At 46.3% G+C, this 22509-nt stretch overlaps 1 protein-coding gene across 1 annotated transcript in view; it reads right to left on the bottom strand.

Moving 5' to 3' along the window:
- Positions 1-8368: 8368 nt before the first annotated feature.
- LOC137537255 (zinc finger protein 850-like) overlaps positions 8369-22509 on the bottom strand; it is a 120052-nt gene continuing 105911 nt past the window's right edge. Inside the window, exon 6 of the mRNA XM_068259344.1 lies at positions 8369-13905. Coding sequence (XP_068115445.1) covers positions 12362-13905 — 1544 coding nt within the window. The 3' untranslated portion in view covers positions 8369-12361. The remainder of the gene's footprint in view (positions 13906-22509) is intronic.

Here is a 22509-nt window from a genome sequence, read left to right on the forward strand (position 1 = left end):
TCCCCCAGCATTGCCATTATCCTCCAGTATGTAATGTCCCCCACCCCAGTAATGCCATTTCTTCCCCAGTATAGCCATGTCCCTCCGTGTCCCCCAGCATTGCCATTATCCTCCAGTATGTAATGTCCCCCACCCCAGTAATGCCATTTCTCCCCCAGTATAGCCATGTCCCTCCCTGTGTCCCCCAGCATTGCCATTATCCTCCAGTATGTAATGTCCCCCACCCCAGTAATGCTATTTCTCCCCCAGTATAGCCATGTCCCCCCCTGTGTCCCCCAGCATTGCCATTATCCTCCAGTATGTAATGTCCCCCACCCCAGTAATGCCATTTCTCACCCAGTATAGCCATGTCCCGACTGTGTCCCCCAGCATTGCCATTATCCTCCAGTATGTAATGTCCCCCACCCCAGTAATGCCATTTCTCCCCCAGTATAGCCATGTCTCCCCGTGTGCCCAGCATTGCCATTATCCTCCAGTATGTAATGTCCCCCACCCCAGTAATGCCATTTCTTCCCCAGTATAGCCATGTCCCCCTGTGTCCCCCAGCATTGCCATTATCCTCCAGTATGTAATGTCTCCCACCCCAGTATTGCCACTTCTCCCCCAGTATAGCCATGCCCCCCCGTGTCCCCCAGCATTGCCATTATCCTCCAGTATGTAATGTCCCCCACCCCAGTAATGCCACTTCTCCCCCAGTATAGCCATGCCCCCCCGTGTCCCCCAGCATTGCCATTATCCTCCAGTATGTAATGTCCCCCCACCCCAGTAATGCCATTTCTCCCCCAGTATAGCCATGTCTCCCCGTGTGCCCAGCATTACCATTATCCTCCAGTATGTAATGTCCCCATCCCAGTAATGCCATTTCTCCCCCAGTATAGCCATGTCCTCCCTGTGTCCCCCAGCATTGCCATTATCCTCCAGTATGTAATGCCCCCCACCCCAGTAATGTCATTTCTCCCCCAGTATAGCCATGTCTCCCCGTGTGCCCAGCATTGCCATTATCCTCCAGTATGTAATGTCCCCCACCCCAGTAATACCATTTCTCCCCCAGTATAGCCATGTCCTCCCTGTGTCCCCCAGCATTGCCATTATCCTCCAGTATGTAATGCCCCCCACCCCAGTAATGTCATTTCTCCCCCAGTATAGCCATGTCTCCCTGTGTGCCCAGCATTGCCATTATCCTCCAGTATGTAATGTCCCCCACCCCAGTAATGCCATTTCTCACCCAGTATAGCCATGTCTCCCAGCATTGCCATTATCTTCCAGTATGTAATCTGGTGACTTGGCTATACTGGGAAGTAAATGACATTACTAGGGGGAGGGGGAGACAGTCCTCCTTTGTGAACCCTTGTTCCTCTTTCTTCCTCATTTGTCCCTCCTTTAGGACCAATGCACAGATTTATGTAAATATATGTATTTTTCTATTGAAAACTTGTTTAATTCACTCTAAACTTTATTCCTATCCTTTAAATGTATATATTTCTTGTTTTCAATTGTTAATATGAAAAAAATGAACCCGGATAGAAAGGACAAGTGTGGTTGGATTTTTAAAACATATTTTTCGTACTAAATCTTTATGGTATGCATGACTAGGGGTGTGCAGGAGGTGTCCCTCTTTTTTATCTCAAAAAGTTGTGAGGTTCAAACACAAAAGGAAACTTAAACACCACAATGTAACCCCAAGCACTGTGCTCTTCACAGAAGAGAGCAGGTTCACACTGAGCACAGGTGACAGATGTCTGGGCAGAGTCTGGAGACGCCGCGGAGCACATTCCGTTGCCTGCAATATCCTTCAGCATGACTGGTTTGGCAGTGGGTCAGTAGCGGTGTGGGGTGAGATTTATTTGGAGGGCCGCACAGCCCTCCATGTGCTCACCAGAGCTAGCCTGACTGCCATTGGGTACCAAGATGAGGTCCTCGGACCCCCTGTGAGACCGTATGCTGGTGCGGCTGGCCCTGGGTTCCTCCTAATACAAGACAATGCTAGACCTCATGTGGCTGGAGTGTGTCAGCAGTTCCTGCAAGATTAAGGCTTTGGATGCTATGGATTGGCCCTGTCCGTCCCCCAGACCTGAATCCAACTGAGCACATCTGGGACATCATGTCTCGCTCCATCCACCAATGCCATGTTGCACCACAGACTGTCCAGGAGTTGGTGGATGCTTTAGTCCATGTCAGGGAGGAGATCCCTCAGAAGACCATCCGCCACCTCATCAGGAGCATGCCCAGGTATTGTAGGGAGGTCATACAGGCACGTGGAGGCCACACCCACTACTGAGCCTCATTTTGTCTTGTTCTAAGGCCATTACATCAAAGTTGGATCAGCCTGTAGTGTTATTTTCCACTTTTGAGTGTGACTCCAAATCCAACCTCCATGGGTTGATAAAATATATATATATATATATATATATATATATATATAGAGAGAGAGAGAGAGAGAGAGAGAGAGAGAGAGAGAGAGAGAGAGAGAGAGAGAGAGAGAGAGAGAGAGAGAGAGAGAGAGAGAGAGAGAGAGAGAGATACATTGTCAGGAATATGGCAGCTAGTTATGATGTTGGGATAATACAGGAGTATGTTTTCATTTTTTTATCTGCTGTATATTATGTCAGAGGTGTAGGTATGCCAGGCTGGCAGCTGGCTTAATGGATTTCCTGTATGTACATGTGAATTAACTCTACCATTTTCTGCATTTGAATAGGTCAATTACGTTGAATAGGCAAATGAACCTAGACATTCAAGTAGGGACTATCTACCTAGCCTCTAATTAGGAGATGGCTAATTATGCCCATAGCCAGTCATGTCTTTACCTTTTGATCTTCTGGGAAATACTGTCTCAGAGGTGTATTGTGCTTGGGAGCAATTTTCACCTGGACTGGCTGCAGTGTGCTTTGACGCAGCTCACATCAGCAAAGGGCCAGGAATTTACATATGACAGCCAGGAAGCTTCACCACACAATTTTTTGATACATGGACTAAACTATAGTTTTACCTGTGGAAATTGGATTTATGGAAATGTTCTGAAATCTCTGAAAAGATCAAACACTAACACAGGAACGCTTTGAAGTTGCACACGTTAAACAGGAAATTGGATTATTCATGTACCTGGGACATTGGGGAAATTGCATTAGATTGTGGGACTGAACATCCATTGCAACACTTGGGACTATAAGAACTAGACTGGGACAGTCACAGATCATCTTCTCTTGAGGGTAGCACATCGCCAGAGCTGATCCCGATCGAATCGGTAAATCTGTGTCCCTCCACGGTTGGACATTTGCGCTGGTAAAAGTTCACTTACGTTTATTTCTCTTTTATTTTTGCAACTTGTTTTGTGTGTATCCTTGTAACTTTTATTTTGTAACTGTTACTTTGTTTTTGTAAATCTTTTGTATATATTATTTTCTGCATTGTTCCACTTTTTTTTCCTGGAATATTAAATCGTTATTTAATAAGTTTGACTTCTGCTGTACTAAACTAACACTCATAGCCTAGAAGAGACTGAAGTGTAACTGTGTATAAGTCCATGCCTGATTGTATGACTGAGCAACACTACCGTATAAGATTGTAAGTGCATTGTGTGTATGGGGCACTTCTGCGCTCGACAGCAGAGTGGGAAGTCTCAGAGTGGCTAACAGTACCGTTCGTTTGCTTCACTACAGTGTAAGATTGCAACGGTGTGTGTGGCGTTCTCGTATTCGGCCTAAAACGCAAAGCTGACCCGAGTAAAAAACGTGGATTGTGTGCTGAGCACTCGACAGCAGAGTGGACATGTATAGCAACAGCTAGTGGTGGCAGTGAGAAGTGTTTGAGGGGTCCCAGCCTTGTTTTTAGCTTGAATAAGGCTGTTCCCCGCTTGATCTGGTCAAACCCGCAAAACCGTATACGCCGCGGGCCAGTTCCTGACATACATCATATGTGATATTATGCAGCTTGTGTTGGAACTGTTAATTATAATAGTTATAATTAAAGAAATATTCAGCGAGGGGTGCCTCCATGGGGGCGGCGTGTGCTCCAGCTTCTGCCTGTATACATCTTAGGAGACAGATAGGGATGGGAGAGGAAATTGCTGCAGGATTATGCAAATATAGACACTTTGAAAATTCCACCTCAGCTTTATTTGATTGGTCAACTTTCTGCATATATAAAAAGTTTCTGATTTCTGCATCCACTCAGGATTATTTGCATATTATTGACCATCACCAGACTACAGACCTGCAATGTTACAGAGAGCTCTGGCTACAAACACTCAGCTTACACTGGCCTCATTAAGTATAACAATGCAATTTATTTATTACAGTAAATGTGATTGATGCAGATAATAGTACATCTTACATTACATGCAGAGGAACAAAACACATCACACTGTGGGGACAATATACAGCTGATATTCAGCACATTATCCAGAGGAATAACTTTATTAGCAGCTTTAACCACTTGAGGACCCACCCTTTACCCCCCCTTAAGGACCAGCGCTGTATTATGTGATCTGTGCTGGGTGGGCTCTGCAGCCCCCAGCACAGATCAGCTGGCACGCAGAGCGATCAGATCGCCCCCCTTTTTTCCCCCCTATGGGGATGATGTGCAGGGGGGGTCTGATCGCTTCTCCTGTCTGGCATATTGCGGGGGTGGGGCACCTCAAAGCCCCCCTCCGCGGAGACATTCTCCCCCTCCCTCTCCTACCTCTCCCCCCGGTGATCCGGGCTGCACAGGACGCTATCCGTCCTGTGCAGCCAGTGACAGGACGTCCCCTGTCACATGGTGGCGATCCCCGGCCGCTGATTGGCCGGGGATCGCCGATCTGCCTTACGGCGCTGCTGCGCAGCAGCGCCGTACAATGTAAACAAAGCGGATTATTTCCGCTTGTGTTTACATTTAGCCTGCGAGCCGCCATCGGCGGCCCGCAGGCTACTCATGGAGCCCCCCGCCGTGATTTGACAGGAAGCAGCCGCTCGCGCGAGCGGCTGCTTCCTGATTAATCAGCCTGCAGCTGGCGACGCATTACTGCGTCGCTGGTCCTGCAGCTGCCACTTTGCCGACGCACGGTATAAGCATGCGGTCGGCAAGTGGTTAATCACAGGAGAGATACTTGTAGACGCATCAGATTTCCATTCTAATAGGATTTATTTTGTTACATAACACAGAATCGTTTCCAGCAACAGCTTATAAAGTCTTATATTCTGAAGATACGGTGCAGAGTGTGCAGGGAAGCAGTAACCAATCCTGCTGCTGCGCTCCTCTCCTCAGTCTCCAGTCATCTGTACACTATGATGCTCTGACCATCAGAGGGCGCCATCCTCCGCGTTCCTCTTCCCCACAGTCTCCATCTGCAGCCGCCGCACATCTGCCGCTCTTCACGCACCTCTGTCCTTCCTCGGCACTTCCTGGTTACTGTGTGACCTGACAGTGCATGTGCCCCGGGGTAACGCATGACGTGTGGCAGACGTTCGCTGTCAGGTCTCACAGTAATGGGAACAGCAACCAGGAAGTGCCGAGGAAGGACGCTGTAACTAGGAAAGGTGGTGGCATCGGAGGGATGTGTGATGGCTCCAGACGGAGACTGTGGGGAAGAGGAGTGTGGTGACTGGGGACCTGATGTGTGAAGGACAGAGGCCTCTGAGGACCGGAGTTTACAGCACAAGATGATTGGAGACTGTGGGGAAGAGGAGTGTGGTGACTGGGGACCTGATGTGTGAAGGACAGAGGCCTCTGAGGACCGGAGTTTAAAGCACAAGATGACTGGAGACAAAGGAGGAGAGGAGTGCGGTGACTGGGGTCCTGATGTGTGGAGGACAGTGGCCTCTGAGGACCGGAGTTTACAGCACAAGATGACTGGAGACAGAGGAGGAGAAGAGTGCGGCAGCAGGATTAGGTGAGATCTTCCACTGCAGATGTAGAGTAGTGTCAGTGTAGCTAGGGTTGCTGCGGTATACCGGTATGACGGTATACCGCGGTTTGGTTGGCATTATCATCATACCATGCACAATCTCGTTTTACCGGTTTTCGGGGGCAGGGCGATGTAGTGATGGGGATGCGATGCAGCGGCAGGCACGCAAACAATGGCGGGAATAAATACTCACTTGCCGGCAGGTCCTGCACGCTGTACTGGCTTCATTCTACTTCCTGTTCTTGCGTCCTGTGCGCTGTTACAAGGAAATGGAACGCATTTCCGGCAAGTATTTGTACACCCCACTGCTGCGTCCCCCCTGGCTGTCTATACTGCGGCCACCTACTACTGGCTACACCTATCCCTGGCTACCTATGCTGCAGCCACCTACTACTGGCTACACCTATCCCTGGCTACCTATGCTGCAGCCACCTACTACTGGCTACACCTATCCCTGGCTACCTATGCTGCAGCCACCTACTACTGGTTACACCTATCCCTGGCTACCTATGCTGCAGCCACCTACTACTGGCGCCAGCTATCCCTGCTACCTATGCTGCAGCCACCTACTACTGGCGCCACTTATCCCTGGCTACCTATGCTGTGGCCACCTACCACTGGCTATAACTATCCCTTGCTACCTATGCTGCGGCCACCTACCACTGGCTACACCTATCCCTGGCTACCTATGCTGTGGCCACCTATTACTGGCTACACCTATCCCTGGCTACCTATGCTGCGGCCACCTACTACTGGCTACACCTATCCCTGGCTACCTATGCTGCGGCCTCCTACTACTGGCTACACCTATCCCTGGCTACATATGCTGCGGCCACCTACCACTGGCTACACGTATCCCTGGATACCTATGCTGCGGCCACCTACCACTGGCTACACGTATCCCTGGCTACCTATGCTGCAGCCACCTATTACTGGCTATACCTATCCCTGGCTACCTATGCTGCAGCCACCTACTACTGGCTACACCTATCCCTGGCTACCTATGCTGCGGCCACCTACTACTGGCTACACCTATCCCTGGCTACCTATGCTGCGGCCACCTATTACTGGCTACACCTATCCCTGGCTACCTATGCTGCGGCCTCCTACTACTGGCTACACCTATCCCTGGCGACCTATGCTGCGGCCACCTATTACTAGCTACACCTAACCCTGACTACCTATGCTGCGGCCACCTACTACTGGCTACACCTAACCCTGACTACCTATGCTGCGGCCACCTACTACTGGCTACACCTATCCCTGGCTACCTATGCTGCGGCCACCTACCACTGGCTACACCTATCCCTGGCTACCTATGCTGTGGCCACCTACCACTGGCTACACCTATCCCTGGCTACCTATGCTGCGGCCACCTACTACTGGCTACACCTATCCCTGGCTACCTATGCTGTGGCCACCTACCACTGGCTACACCTATCCCTGGCTACTTATGCTGCGGCCACCTATTACTGGCTACACCTATCCCTGGCTACCTATGCTGCGGCCACCTACCACTGGCTACACCTATCCCTGGCTACCTATGCTGCAGCCACCTACTACTGGCTACACCTATCCCTGCTACCTATGCTGCAGCCACCTACTACTGGCTACACCTATCCCTGCTACCTATGCTGCAGCCACCTACTACTGGCTACACCTAACCCTGGCTACCTATGCTGAGGCCACCTATTACTGGCTACACTTATCCCTGGCTACCTATGCTGCGGCCACCTATTACTGGCTACACCTATCCCTGGCTACCTATGCTGCGAGCACCTACTACTGGCTACACCTATCCCTGGCTACCTATGCTGCGGCCACCTATTACTGGCTACACCTATCCCTGGCTACCTATGCTGCGGTCACCTACCACTGGCTACACCTATCCCTGGCTACCTATGCTGCGGCCTCCTACTACTGGCTACACCTATCCCTGGCTACCTATGCTGCGGCCACCTACCACTGGCTACACCTATCCCTGGCTACCTATGCTGCGGCCACCTACCACTGGCTACACCTATCCCCGGCTACCTATGCTGCAGCCACCTATCCCTGGCTACCTATGCTGCGGCCACTTACTACTGGCTACACCTATCCCTAGCTACCTTTGCTGTGGCCACCTACCACTGGCTACACCTATCCCTGGCCACCTACCACTGGCTACACCTATCCCTGGCTACCTATGCTGCGGCCACCTACCAATGGGTACACCTATCCCTGGCTACCTATGCTGCAGCCACCTACTACTGGCTACACCTATCCCTGGCTACCTATGCTGCAGCCACCTACTACTGGCTACACCTATCCCTGGCTACCTATGCTGCGGCCACCTACTACTGGCTACACCTATCCCTGGCTACCTATGCTGCAGCCACCTACTACTGGCTACATCTATCCCTGGCTACCTATGCTGCAGCCACCTACTACTGGCTACACCTATCCCTGGCTACCTATGCTGTGGCCACCTACTACTGGCTACACCTATCCCTGGCTACCTATGCTGTGGCCACCTATTACTGGCTACACCTATCCCTGGCTACCTATGCTGCAGCCACCTACTACTGGCTACACCTATCCCTGGCTACCTATGCTGTGGCCACCTATTACTGGCTACACCTAACCCTGGCTACCTATGCTGTGGCCACCTACCACTGGCTACACTTATCCCTGGCTACCTATGCTGCGGCCACCTATTACTGACTACACCTATCCCTCGCTACCTATGCTGCGGCCACCTACCACTGGCTACACCTATCCCTGGCTACCTATGCTGTGGTCACCTATTACTGACTACACCTATCCCTGGCTACCTATGCTGCGGCCACCTATTACTGGCTACACCTATCCCTGGCTACCTATGCTGCGGCCACCTATTACTGGCTACACTTATCCCTGGCTACCTATGCTGCGGCCACCTATTACTGGCTACACCTATCCCTGGCTACCTATGCTGCGGCCACCTATTACTGGCTACACCTATCCCTGGCTACCCATGCTGCGGTCACCTACCACTGGCTACACCTATCCCTGGCTACCTATGCTGCGGCCTCCTACTACTGGCTACACCTATCCCTGGCTACCTATGCTGCGGCCACCTACCACTGGCTACACCTATCCCTGGCTACCTATGCTGCGGCCACCTACTACTGGCTACACCTATCCCCGGCTACCTATGCTGCAGCCACCTACTACTGGCGCCACCTATCCCTGGCTACCTATGCTGCGGCCACTTACTACTGGCTACACCTATCCCTAGCTACCTATGCTGTGGCCACCTACCACTGGCTACACCTATCCCTGGCTACCTATGCTGCGGCCACCTACCACTGGCTACACCTATCCCTGGCTACCTATGCTGCGGCCACCTACTAATGGGTACACCTATCCCTGGCTACCTATGCTGCGGCCACCTACCACTGGCTACACCTATCCCTGGCTACCTATGCTGCAGCCACCTACTACTGGCTACATCTATCCCTGGCTACCTATGCTGCAGCCACCTACTAATGGGTACACCTATCCCTGGCTACCTATGCTGCAGCCACCTACTACTGGCTACACCTATCCCTGGCTACCTATGCTGCAGCCACCTACTACTGGCTACACCTATCCCTGGCTACCTATGCTGCGGCCACCTACTACTGGCTACACCTATCCCTGGCTACCTATGCTGCAGCCACCTACTACTGGCTACATCTATCCCTGGCTACCTATGCTGCAGCCACCTACTACTGGCTACACCTATCCCTGGCTACCTATGCTGTGACCACCTACCACTGGCTACACCTATCCCTGGCTACCTATGCTGCGGCCACCTATTACTGACTACACCTATCCCTGGCTACCTATGCTGCGGCCACCTATTACTGACTACACCTATCCCTCGCTACCTATGCTGCGGCCACCTACCACTGGCTACACCTATCCCTGGCTACCTATGCTGTGGTCACCTATTACTGACTACACCTATCCCTGGCTACCTATGCTGCGGCCTCCTACTACTGGCTACACCTATCCCTGGCTACCTATGCTGTGGCCACCTACTACTGGCTACAGCTATCGCTGGCTACCTATGCTGCGGCCTCCTACCACTGGCTACACCTATCCCTGGCTACCTATGCTGCGGCCACCTACCACTGGCTAACCTATCCCTGGCTACCTATGCTGTGGTCACCTACTACTGGCTACACCTATCCCTGGCTACCTATGCTGTGGTCACCTATTACTGACTACACCTATCCCTGGCTACCTAGGCTGCGGCCACCTACCTCTGGCTACACCTATCCCTGGCTACCTATGCTGTGGCCACCTACTACTGGCTACAGCTATCGCTGGCTACCTATGCTGCGGCCTCCTACCACTGGCTACACCTATCCCTGGCTACCTATGCTGCGGCCACCTACCACTGGCTAACCTATCCCTGGCTACCTATGCTGTGGTCACCTACTACTGGCTACACCTATCCCTGGCTACCTATGCTGTGGTCACCTATTACTGACTACACCTATCCCTGGCTACCTAGGCTGCGGCCACCTACCACTGGCTACACCTATCCCTGGCTACCTATGCTGCGGCCACCTACTACTGGCTACACCTATCCCTGGCTACCTATGCTGCGGCCACCTACTACTGGCTACACCTATCCCTGGCTACCTATGCTGCGGCCACCTACCACTGGCTACACGTATCCCTGGATACCTATGCTGCGGCCACCTACTACTGGCTACACCTATCCCTGGCTACCTATGCTGTGGCCACCTATTACTGGTTACACCTATCCCTGGCTACCTATGCTATGGCCACCTATTACTGGTTACACCTATCTCTAACACCACCAGGACTTTTGCGGAAGCAGGGTGAGCCTTTTACAGTTTTGGAGGGTGCAAATAATTGTATAATGCCATATACTGTAATACCGTCTTACCGTGTTTTTTTTTTTTTATGATTATCATACTGTGGAATTTCATACCGTTGAAATAACAAAATGTAGCTAGTGGGGGCAAAAGGGGTTAATGTAATGTTGTTGGTGGGGAGGCAGCAGAGGTTAGTTTAGGTTAGCTGGTGGGGAGGCAGAGGTTAGTGTAGTGGCAGCACGGGTTAGTGTAGTGTAGTTGGTGGGACAGCAGAGGTTAGTTTAGATTAGCTGGTGGGGAGGCAGAGGTTAGTGTAGTGTAGTTGGTGGGGGCAGCAGGGTTTAGTGTAGTGTAGTTGCTGGGGCAGCAGGGGTTAGTGTATCTAGTGAGGGCAGCAGGGGTCAGTGTAATGTAGTTGGTTGAGGCAGCAGGGGTCAGTGTAGTGTAGTTGGTTGAGGCAGCAGGGGTTAGTGTAGTGTAGTTGGTGGGGGCAGCAGAGGTTAGTGTAGTGTAGTTGGTGGGGGCAGCAGGGGTTAGTGTAGTGTAGTTGGTTGAGGCAGCAGGGGTTAGTGTAGTGTAGTTGGTGGGGGCAGCAGAGGTTAGTGTAGTGTAGTTGGTGGGGGCAGCAGGGGTTAGTGTAGTGGAGTTGCTGGGGGCAGCAGGGGTTAGTGTAGTAGAGTTGCTGGGGGCAGCAGGGGTTAGTGTAGTGGAGTTGCTGGGGGCAGCAGGGGTTAGTGTAGTGGAGTTGCTGGGGGCAGCAGGGGTTAGTGTAGAGTAGTTGGTGGGGGTAGCAGGGGTTAGTGTAGTGTAGTTGCTGGGGGCAGCAGGGGTTAGTGTAGTGGAGTTGCTGGGGGCAGCAGGGGTTAGTGTAGTGTAGTTGGTGGGGAAAGCAGAGGTTACTGTAGAGTAGTTGATGGGGACAGCAGGGGTTAGTGTAGTGTAGTTGGTTGAGCCAGCAGGGGTTAGTGTAGTGTAGTTGGTGGGGGCAGCAGGGGTTAGTGTAGTGTAGTTGGTTGGGGCAGCAGAGGTTAGTGTAGTTGGTGGGGGCAGCAGGGGTTAGTGTAGTGTAGTTGGTTGGGGCAGCAGAGGTTAGTGTAGTTGGTGGGGGCAGCAGAGGTTAGTGTAGTTGATGGGAGCAGCAGCGGTTAGTGTAGTTGGTGGGGGCAGCAGGGGTTAGTCAGCTGTAAGGATCAGTGGTTTCACCATTGTATGTATCTACATTTATCTTTATGATACTTATAACTATGAACTAGCCAAGGCTGTAATAAATTATTTTTCATACACAAGATCACTGCCAGAAGCTTTGTGTGAACATCACTTGGCGAGACAGCTAATTTAAGCTCAGCACAGAACCAATGATTTGGGGCACTGCCATAGGCCGTAATGCAAAAGCACAGAATTACTATTTGAGCTGGCGGCAACAGCCGGGGCTAAAATTAGCAAAAAGATGAGGTAATTCCCCTGCTGGCAACAGCCGGTTACCAAACTACATATCTCCGCAAGTTGCTGCAACAATTTGGTCAGAGCAGGCTGAGCTATGTTGTGGCTGCATCCTCCTTTGTTATCTTGTGTTTGAAATACTTAATTTCCAAGCAAAACATTTCCTACACTCAGCACATGCTTAGGAATTCTCACCAGCGTGAGATCTCTCATGTCTGACAAGAAGAGATTTCCGTGAAAAACATTTCCCACACTCAGCACATGAATAGGGCTTCTCACCAGTGTGAGATCTCACATGTATGACAAGATTTGGTTTATGCCCATAACATTTCCCACACTCAGTACATGAATAGGGCTTCTCACCAGTGTGAGATCTCTCATGTCTGACAAGCTCAGATTTCTTAACAAAACATTTCCCACACTCAGCACATGAATAGGGAATCTCACCAGTGTGAGATCTCTCATGTCTGAGAAGCTCAGATTTCTGAACAAAACATTTCCCACACTCATTACATAGATAAGGCTTCTCACCAGTGTGAGATCTCACATGTACGACAAGATCTGCTTTATATCCAAAACATTTCCCACACTCAGTACATGAATAGGGCTTCTCCCCAGTGTGAGATCTCTCATGTCTGACAAGACATGATTTCTTAAGAAAACATTTCCCACACGCAGAACATGAATAGGGCTTCTCACCAGTGTGATATCTTTTATGACCAGCAAGGCTTCCTATATGTCTAAAACATTTCCCACACTCAGCACATGAATAGGGCTTCTCACCAGTGTGAGATCTCACATGTAGGACAAGCTCAGCTTTACATACAAAACATTTCCCACACTCAGTACATGGATAGGGCTTCTCACCAGTGTGAAATCTCTCATGTTTGACAAGCTCTGCTTTAGTTCCAAAACATTTCCCACACTCAGTACATGGATAGGGCTTTTCTCCTGTGTGGGATCTCTCATGACTGACAAGGTGTGCTTTAGTTCCAAAATATTTCCCACACTCAGCACATGAATAGGGCTTCTCTCCTGTGTGGGATCGCTCATGTCTGTCAAGATGTGGTTTCCGAACAAAACATTTCCCACACTCAGAACAACGGTAAGGCTTCTCTCCTGTGTGGGATCTCTCATGCCTGTCAAGATGTGACATCTGTACAAAACATTTTCCGCATTCAGCACATGAATAAGGCCTCTCTCCAGTGTGACATCTCTCATGTATGACAAGATGTGATTTATGTACAAAACGTTTCCCACACTCAGCACATGAATAAGGCTTCTCACCGGTGTGAGATCTCTCATGCCTGACAAGATGGGATTTATGTACAAAACATTTCCCACACTCAGCACATGAATAGGGCATCTCACCAGTGTGAGATCTCTCATGCCTGGCAAGATTTGATTTCTCAGTAAAACATTTCCCACACTCAGCACATGAATATGTCTTTTTAACAGTGTGAGATCTCTTATGTCTGCCAAGATTTGATTTATGTACAAAATATTTCCCACACTCAGAACAGGAATAAGGCCCTCCAGCAGGGGGAGAGCTGTGCTGGGTATGAGGCCCCTCGGGGTTAGAGAGGTGAGGGGAGTCTGCGGGAATATTTGGGGTCACCAGGATATCTGCAGGAGACTCTTGTCCAGTGACATCATCATCCGTTGTACAGTCTGTGGATACAGAGAGACGAGTCTCTGAGAGGTTCCTGATGCCGGGACTCCGCGCTGCAAACAGAGAAACATCATCACTTCCTGTTAGAGAATTCTGAGGGGAGGAACAATTATCATTAGGGAGGGTCAGTGAGCTGCTGATAACTCCAAGTTGGTGCAAAATGTATGCAGATTGGAAATGGATTAAATGCAGCAGCTGCATAACTTGGCATATAATTAGCATACAATTTGCACCATCTCAGAGGGTTATGCTTATTTCAGGCGGCCAATCACATGACAATAACTTTGCCTTGCATAAATATTTCATGCAGCTAGGAATTCAGCCAATCAAATGCATTTCCTGACAAATCTGGTTATCTGCATACAATTTGCATTATATTTGCATACAAGTCAGAGTTATCTGCATATCATTGACCCTCCCTACACATAAAGCATTGGCCATACATGGAAAGCAGTAAATTGTAGAGCTTGATGAGACAATGGAAGCAATGTGCTGAGGAAGCCATACACCTAGCAATGATGGACAGATTCCACCGAGAAACAAACCTCTCTCTAATCATGTCTGATTGGGGAGAGATCTGTCAGCTGCCCATACACTGCAGGCCAATTCCTGATCAATTTCATGCTGAAATCTCTCGGGAATAGTCTGGGCCCGCTGCAGTCACTGCTGTTCCCCATGTATACATGTATGTATATGTATGTGTGTGTGTATACTGTATATATGTGCAATTATACATTACCTGTCCTGAGTACGTCTTCGGTGCCCATCTGCCTTCAAACTAGCTGCTCTTCCCTATACACGCCGGCTGGTGTGGTGCATGTGTGATGTCCCATGTGCCAGAAGCGTTCATGGGAAGTGTAGCGGTGGATTCAGAAGAGGACAGGCACCACAACACAGGACAGGTAATGCATCAATGCACATATATATACACACATTTATACATACATATACACACACATTTATACATACATATACACACATTTATACATACACATACACACATTTATACATACATATACACACATTTATACATACATATACACACATTTATACATACACATACACACATTTATACATACATATACACACACATTTATACATACATATACACACACATTTATACATACATATACAGACATTTATACATACATATACACACATACAGTATACACACATTTATACACACATACATATACACACATTTATACATACAGTACACATACACACATTTATACATACATATACACACACATTTATACATACATATACAGACATTTATACATACATATACAGACATTTATACATACATATACACACATTTATACATACATATACACACATTTATACACACATACACACACATTTATACACACATACACACACATTTATACACACATTTATACACACCATACATACATATACACACACATGTATACATACATATACACACACACATTTATACATACATATACACACACATTTATACATACATATAGACACACACATTTATACACACATATACAAACATTTATACACACACACACACACACACACACACACACACACACACACACACACACACACACACACACACACACACACACACACGTATACATATACACACATTTATACACACATATACACACACATTTATACACACATATACAATAATTTATATACACACACACACACACACACACACACACATTTATACACACATATACACACATATACAGTGGTGTGAAAAACTATTTGCCCCCTTCCTGATTTCTTATTCTTTTGTATGTTTGTCACACTTAAATGTTTCTGCTCATCAAAAACCATTAACTATTAGTCAAAGATAACATAATTGAACACAAAATGCAGTTTTAAATGATGGTTTTTATTATTTAGTGAGGAAAAAAAACTCAAAACCTACATGGCCCTGTGTGAAAAAGTGATTGCCCCCCTTGTTAAAAAATAACTTAACTGTGGTTTATCACACCTGAGTTCAATTTCTGTAGTCACCCCCAGGCCTGATTACTGCCACACCTGTTTCAATCAAGAAATCACTTAAATAGGAGCTATCTGACACAGAGAAGTAGACCAAAAGCACCTCAAAAGCTAGACATCATGCCAAGATCCAAAGAAATTCAGGAACAAATGAGAACAAAAGTACTGTAATTGAGATCTATCAGTCTGGTAAAGGTTATAAAGCAATTTCTAAAGCTTTGGGACTCCAGCGAACCACAGTGAGAGCCATTATCCACAAATGGCAAACACATGGAACAGTGATGAACCTTCCCAGGAGTGGCCGGCCGACCAAAATTACCCCAAGAGCGCAGAGAAAACTCATCCGAGAGGCCACAAAAGACCCCAGGACAACATCTAAAGAACTGCAGGCCTCACTTGCCTCAATTAAGGTCAGTGTTCACAACTCCACCATAAGAAAGAGACTGGGCAAAAACAGCCTGCATGGCAGATATCCAAGGCGCAAACCACTTTTAAGCAAAAAGAACATTAAGGCTCATCTCAATTTTGCTAAAAAAAACATCTCAATGATTGCCAAGACTTGTGGGAAAATACCTTGTGGACCGCCGAGACAAAAGTTGAACTTTTTGGAAGGTGCGTGTCCTGTTAAATCTGTCGTAGAAGTAACACAGCATTTCAGCAAAAGAACATCATACCAACAGTAAAATATGGTTGTGGTAGTGTGATGGTCTGGGGTTGTTTTGCTGCTTCAGGACCTGGAAGGCTTGCTGTGATAGATGGAACCATGAATTCTACTGTCTACCAAAAAATCCTGAAGGAGAATGTCCGGCCATCTGTTCGTCAACTCAGGCTGAAGCAATCTTGGGTGCTGCAGCAGGACAATGACTCAAAAGACACCAGCAAATCCACCTCTGAATGGCTGAAGAAAAACAAAATGAAGACTTTGGAGTGGCCTAGTCAAAGTCTTGACCTGAATCCTATTGAGATGTTGTGGCATGACCTTAAAAAGGCAGTTCATGCTAGAAAACCCTCAAATAAAGCTGAATTACAACAATTCTGCAAAGATGAGTGGGCCAAAACTCCTACAGAGCGCTGTAAAAGACTCGTTGCAAGTTATCGCAAACGCTTGATTGCAGTTATTGCTGCTAAGGGTGGTCCAACCAGTTATCTGGTTCAGGGGGCAATTTCTTTTTCACACAGGGCCATGTAGGTTTTGAGTTTTTTTCTCACTAAATAATAAGAACCATCATTTAAAACTGCATTTTGTGTTCAATTATGTTATCTTTAACTAATGGTTAACGGTTTTTGATGAGCAGAAACATTTAAGTGTGACAAACATGCAAAAGAATAAGAAATCAGGAAGGGGGCAAATAGTTTTTCACACCACTGTACGTATACACCCATATACACAGATTTCTACATACATAGACACATATACACCCATATACACAGATTTCTACATACATATACACACATTTATACACATTTCTACATACATATACACACAGTTATGTATACAAATACACACACAATTATACATACATATACACACACATTTATACACACATGTACACACACAATTATACATACTTATACACACAGTTATACATACAGTACAGACCAAAAGTTTGGACACATTTATATACACACACACATTTATACATACATATACACACACATTTATACATACATATACACACACATTTATACATACATACATATACACACATTTATACACACATACATTTATACACACACTCCATACATACATATACACACATATACACACACACACATGTATACATACATATACACACACATTTATACACACATATATATATATACACATTTATACACATTTATACATACGTATACACACACATTTATACATACATATATACACACACATTTATACATACATATACACACACATTTATACATACATATATACACACACATTTATACATACATATACACACACATTTATGCAAACATATACACACATATACAGACATTTATACATACATATACACACATTTATACATACAGTACATATACGCACATTTATACACACACATTTATACACACATTTATACATACATTTATACATACACACACACACATTTATACATACTTATACACACATTTATACATACTTATACACACATTTATATCTACACACACACACACACACACACACACACACACACACACACACACACACACACACACACACACACACACACACACACACACACATTTATACATACATATACACACACATTTATACATACACACACATTTATACATACATATACACACATTTATACATACACACACATTTATACGTACATACGGTGGTTTGCAAAAGTATTCGGCCCCCTTTAAGTTTTCCACGTTTTGTCACATTACTGCCACAAACCTGAATCAATTTTAATGTAATTCCACATGAAAGACCAATACAAAGTGGTGTACACGTGAGAAGTGGAACAAAAATCATACATGATTCCAAACATTTTTTACAAATAAATAACTGCAAAGTGGGGTGTGCGTAATTATTCAGCCCCCTGAGTCAATACTTTGTAGCACCACCTTTTGCTGCAATTACAGCTGCCAGTCTTTTAGGGTGTGTCTCTACCAGCTTTGCACATCTACAGACTGAAATCCTTGCCCATTCTTCTTTGTAAAACAGCTCCAGCTCAGTCAGATTAGATGGACAGCGTTTGTGAACAGCAGTTTTCAGATCTTGCTATAGATTCTCGATTGGATTTAGATCTGGACTTTGACTGGGCCATTGTAACACATGGATATGTTTTGTTTTAAACCATTCCATTGTTGCCCTGGCTTTATGTTTAGGGTCGTTGTCCTGCTGGAAGGTGAACCTCAGCCCCAGTCTCAAGTCTTTTGCAGACTCCAAAGAGGTTTTCTTCCAAGATTGCCCTGTATTTGGCTCCATCCATCTTCCCATCAACTCTGACCAGCTTCCCTGTCCCTGCTGAAGAGAAGCACCCCCAGAACATGATGCTGCCACCACCATATTTGACAGTGGGGATGGTGTGTTCTGAGTGATGTGCAGTGTTAGCTTTCCGCCACACATAGCGTTACGCACTTTTGCCAAAAAGTTCCATTTTGGTCTCATCTGATCAGAGCACCTTCTTCCACATGTTTGCTGTGTCCCCCACATGGCTTGTGGCAAACTGCAAACGGGACTTCTTATGTTTTTCTGTTAACAATGGCTTTCTTCTTCCCACTCTTCCATAAAGGCCAACTTTGTGCAGTGCACGACTAATAGTTGTCTTATGGACAGAGTCTCCCACCTGAGCTGTAGATCTCTGCAGCTCTTCCAGAGTCACCATGCGCCTCTTGACTGCATTTCTGATCAGCGCTCTCCTTGTTCGGCCTGTTAGTTTAGGTGGACGGCCTTGTCTTGGTAGGTTTACAGTTGTGCCATACTCCTTCCATTTCTGAATGATCACTTGAACAGTGCTCTGTGGGATGTTCAAGGCTTTGGAAATCTTTCTGTAGCCTAAGCCTGCTTTAAATTTCTAAATAACTTTATCCCTGACCTCTCTGGTGTGTTCTTTGGACTTCATGGTGTTGTTGCTCCCAATATTCTCTTAGAAAACCTCCGAGGCCGTCACAGAGCAGCTGTATTTGTATTGACATTAGATTGCAAAAATCAAGCACCTCATCCCCCCAGAAGATCTGCCAACCTTAGTCCATGCCTTCATCACATCCCGACTGGACTACTGTAATGCTCTCTACACTGGCCTTCCAAAAAAGGTCTTGCACCGCTTACAACTGATACAGAATACTGCTGCCAGACTGCTAACCAACCAACTCCGTCACTGCCACATAACGCCAGTCCTGCACTCCCTTCACTGGCTACCTATAGAATGGAGGGTCCTATTGAAGATCGGCCTACTGACATTTAAATCCCTGAATAATCTAGGCCCTGGATACATTAAAGATATGTTGCAGCTACGTAGCAATCCCCGCATTCTCAGATCCACAGATTCTAATAATCTAGTCATACCCAGAGTCCACTTGGAATCTTTTGGTCCCAGAGCCTTCTGCCATGCTGCCCCTACGTTTTGGAACTCCTTACCTCAACAGATCAGGACAGCTCCATCCCTGGATGTTTTTAAATCCAGACTGAAAACCCACCTGTTCAGTTTGGCATTTGCAGAAATATAACTTTTGTTGTGTGAATACTTCATCCTACTACCAATTACTGAATCTGAGAGAGCCTAAGCGCTTTGAGTCCTATGGGAGAAAAGCGCTATGGAAATGTTATTGTATTGTATTACACACAGGTGCACTCTATTTAGTCATTAGCACTCATCAGGCAATGTCTATGGGCAACTGACTGCACTCAGACCAAAGGGGGCTGAATAATTCTGCACACCCCACTTTGCAGTTATTTATTTGTAAAAAATGTTTGGAATCATGTATGATTTTCATTCCACTTCTCACGTGTACACCACTTTGTGTTGGTCTTTCACGTGGAATTCCAATAAAATTGATTTATGTTTGTGGCAGTAATGTGACAAAATGTGGAAAACTTCAAGGGGGCCGAATACTTTTGCAAACCACTGTATATATACATTTATACACACACACACACATTTATACTGTACATACATATACACACACACACACATTTATACATGCATATACACACACACATATGCACACACTTATACATACATACACACATTTATACACACATATACACAGATTTATGCACACATATACACACTTTTATACATACACACATATTAATACATACACACACATTTATACATACATATATACACACACACACACATATACACATACTTATACATACACACACATTTATACGTAGATATACACACATTTATACACACATATACACACATATATACATACATATATTACACATTTATACGTAAATATCAGGGCTGTGGAGTTGGAGTCGTGGAGTCGGGGCAATTTTGGGTGCCTGGAGTCGGAGTCAGAGTCAGGAGAAAATGCACCGACTCCGAGTCCTAATGAATTTAAACTGTAATTAAAATAGAAAATATGATAAAATGTTCTATTTCTCAGATAATAGTCATAAATAATTCATACATACAGTAATAGCTGTGCTAAGTTCACAAAAATGAAATAAACCAATCAAAATTAGTTACTTGTGCCGCTTCAATAAAACAGTCCCCGTATTTTTAAAGTCAGATATACACATATCTGATTGTGACTGTATATATGATGTGTACACAGGAATCTCTTATATACACGAAATAACATCAATGTAAGTATAAAGCCTGATGTGTAGCTGTGTCACTAATAGAGATGGTCAATGAGATGGAAATAATTCGGCGTTGATTCTGATATATGAAAATATACGCACTCTCTTTGCTCATGAAATCAAATAATTTGATACGTTGTTGAAATTTGGTTTGGTGACTACGAATTAAATGTTACCTGAGAAGGATGAAAAGAAAAGTTTTATACATACCTGGGGCTTCTTCCAGCCCCCTTCAGGCTAATCAGCCCCTCGCTGTCCACCTCCACCACCTGGATCTTCTGCTATTAGTCCTGGTAATTCAGCCAGTCAGCGCGGTCTGGATGCATGCCGCTTCCACTGCCAGGAGCGTTCTGCACCTGCGCAACAGTGCTGTGCAGATGTACTACGCTCCCGACGGCGGAGTGTGTGCATGTGCACTACGCCAGACTGGCTCAAGTACCTGGACTCATAGCAGAAGATCCAGCTGGCGGAGGAGGACAGCAAGGGACTGATTAGCCTGAAGGGGGCTGGAGAAAGCCCCAGGTATGTATAAAACTTTAATTTCATCTGTCTCAGGTTTACTTTGTTACACAGTAGTACTATACTTTCCATATGCACTCCCCACAGTGCTGCAGAGAATCCACTGAGAATGCTATGCACATTGAACACAGAGATGTTGTTTATCATCCATAAACCTGGTTCAGCTTGTACCTGAAGAATGTGTAATAGAGGAAGAATCTCCTTATTCCCCTGCAGAGTACCTGCACATCACTCTTACATGTACCCACAGTTACATTGCCTAGGGCCTGATAGATGTTCTTTGTTCCGGTCTGTACCTTCTACAAGTACTCTTACCAAGGACTAGTTTCAGTCTGTGACTAAAGGGAATATATATGGCAGTCTCCATAACCTTCTCACTTCAGTTGTCTTTTAAAATTCCTAAGCGTTGGCAGTTAAGAGACGAATTTCATGTTACATACTTTCAATCAACAAGATTGTAATATGCAAATTAGAGGAGTCGGAGTGTCGGAGTCGGTGGAATCCTAAACTGAGGAGTCGGAGGACACACACACACATTTTAACATACACACACACACATACATTTATACATACATATACACACACACACACACACACACACACATATACACACATTTATACACACATATACACACACATATACAGCGCCGGGAGTTTCCTTGATTATCCCGATATCGATCGCCGTTACTGCTGCACGCCCGATCGAGGAAGACGGCCCGATATCTTGCAGCGTGTCCGATTGACAAATGCAATCAGCCCATTAATTGGTCGCATAGTCGGTCGGTCACGCACTTGGCACCGATTTTCATCTGATTCGATTATAATAATCGAATCTGATGAATCATCCGCCAAGTCGCTAGAAGTATGGCTACATTTA

This window comes from Hyperolius riggenbachi, chromosome 10 (assembly GCF_040937935.1).
Source record: "Hyperolius riggenbachi isolate aHypRig1 chromosome 10, aHypRig1.pri, whole genome shotgun sequence".
Taxonomy (NCBI): Eukaryota; Metazoa; Chordata; class Amphibia; order Anura; family Hyperoliidae; genus Hyperolius; species Hyperolius riggenbachi.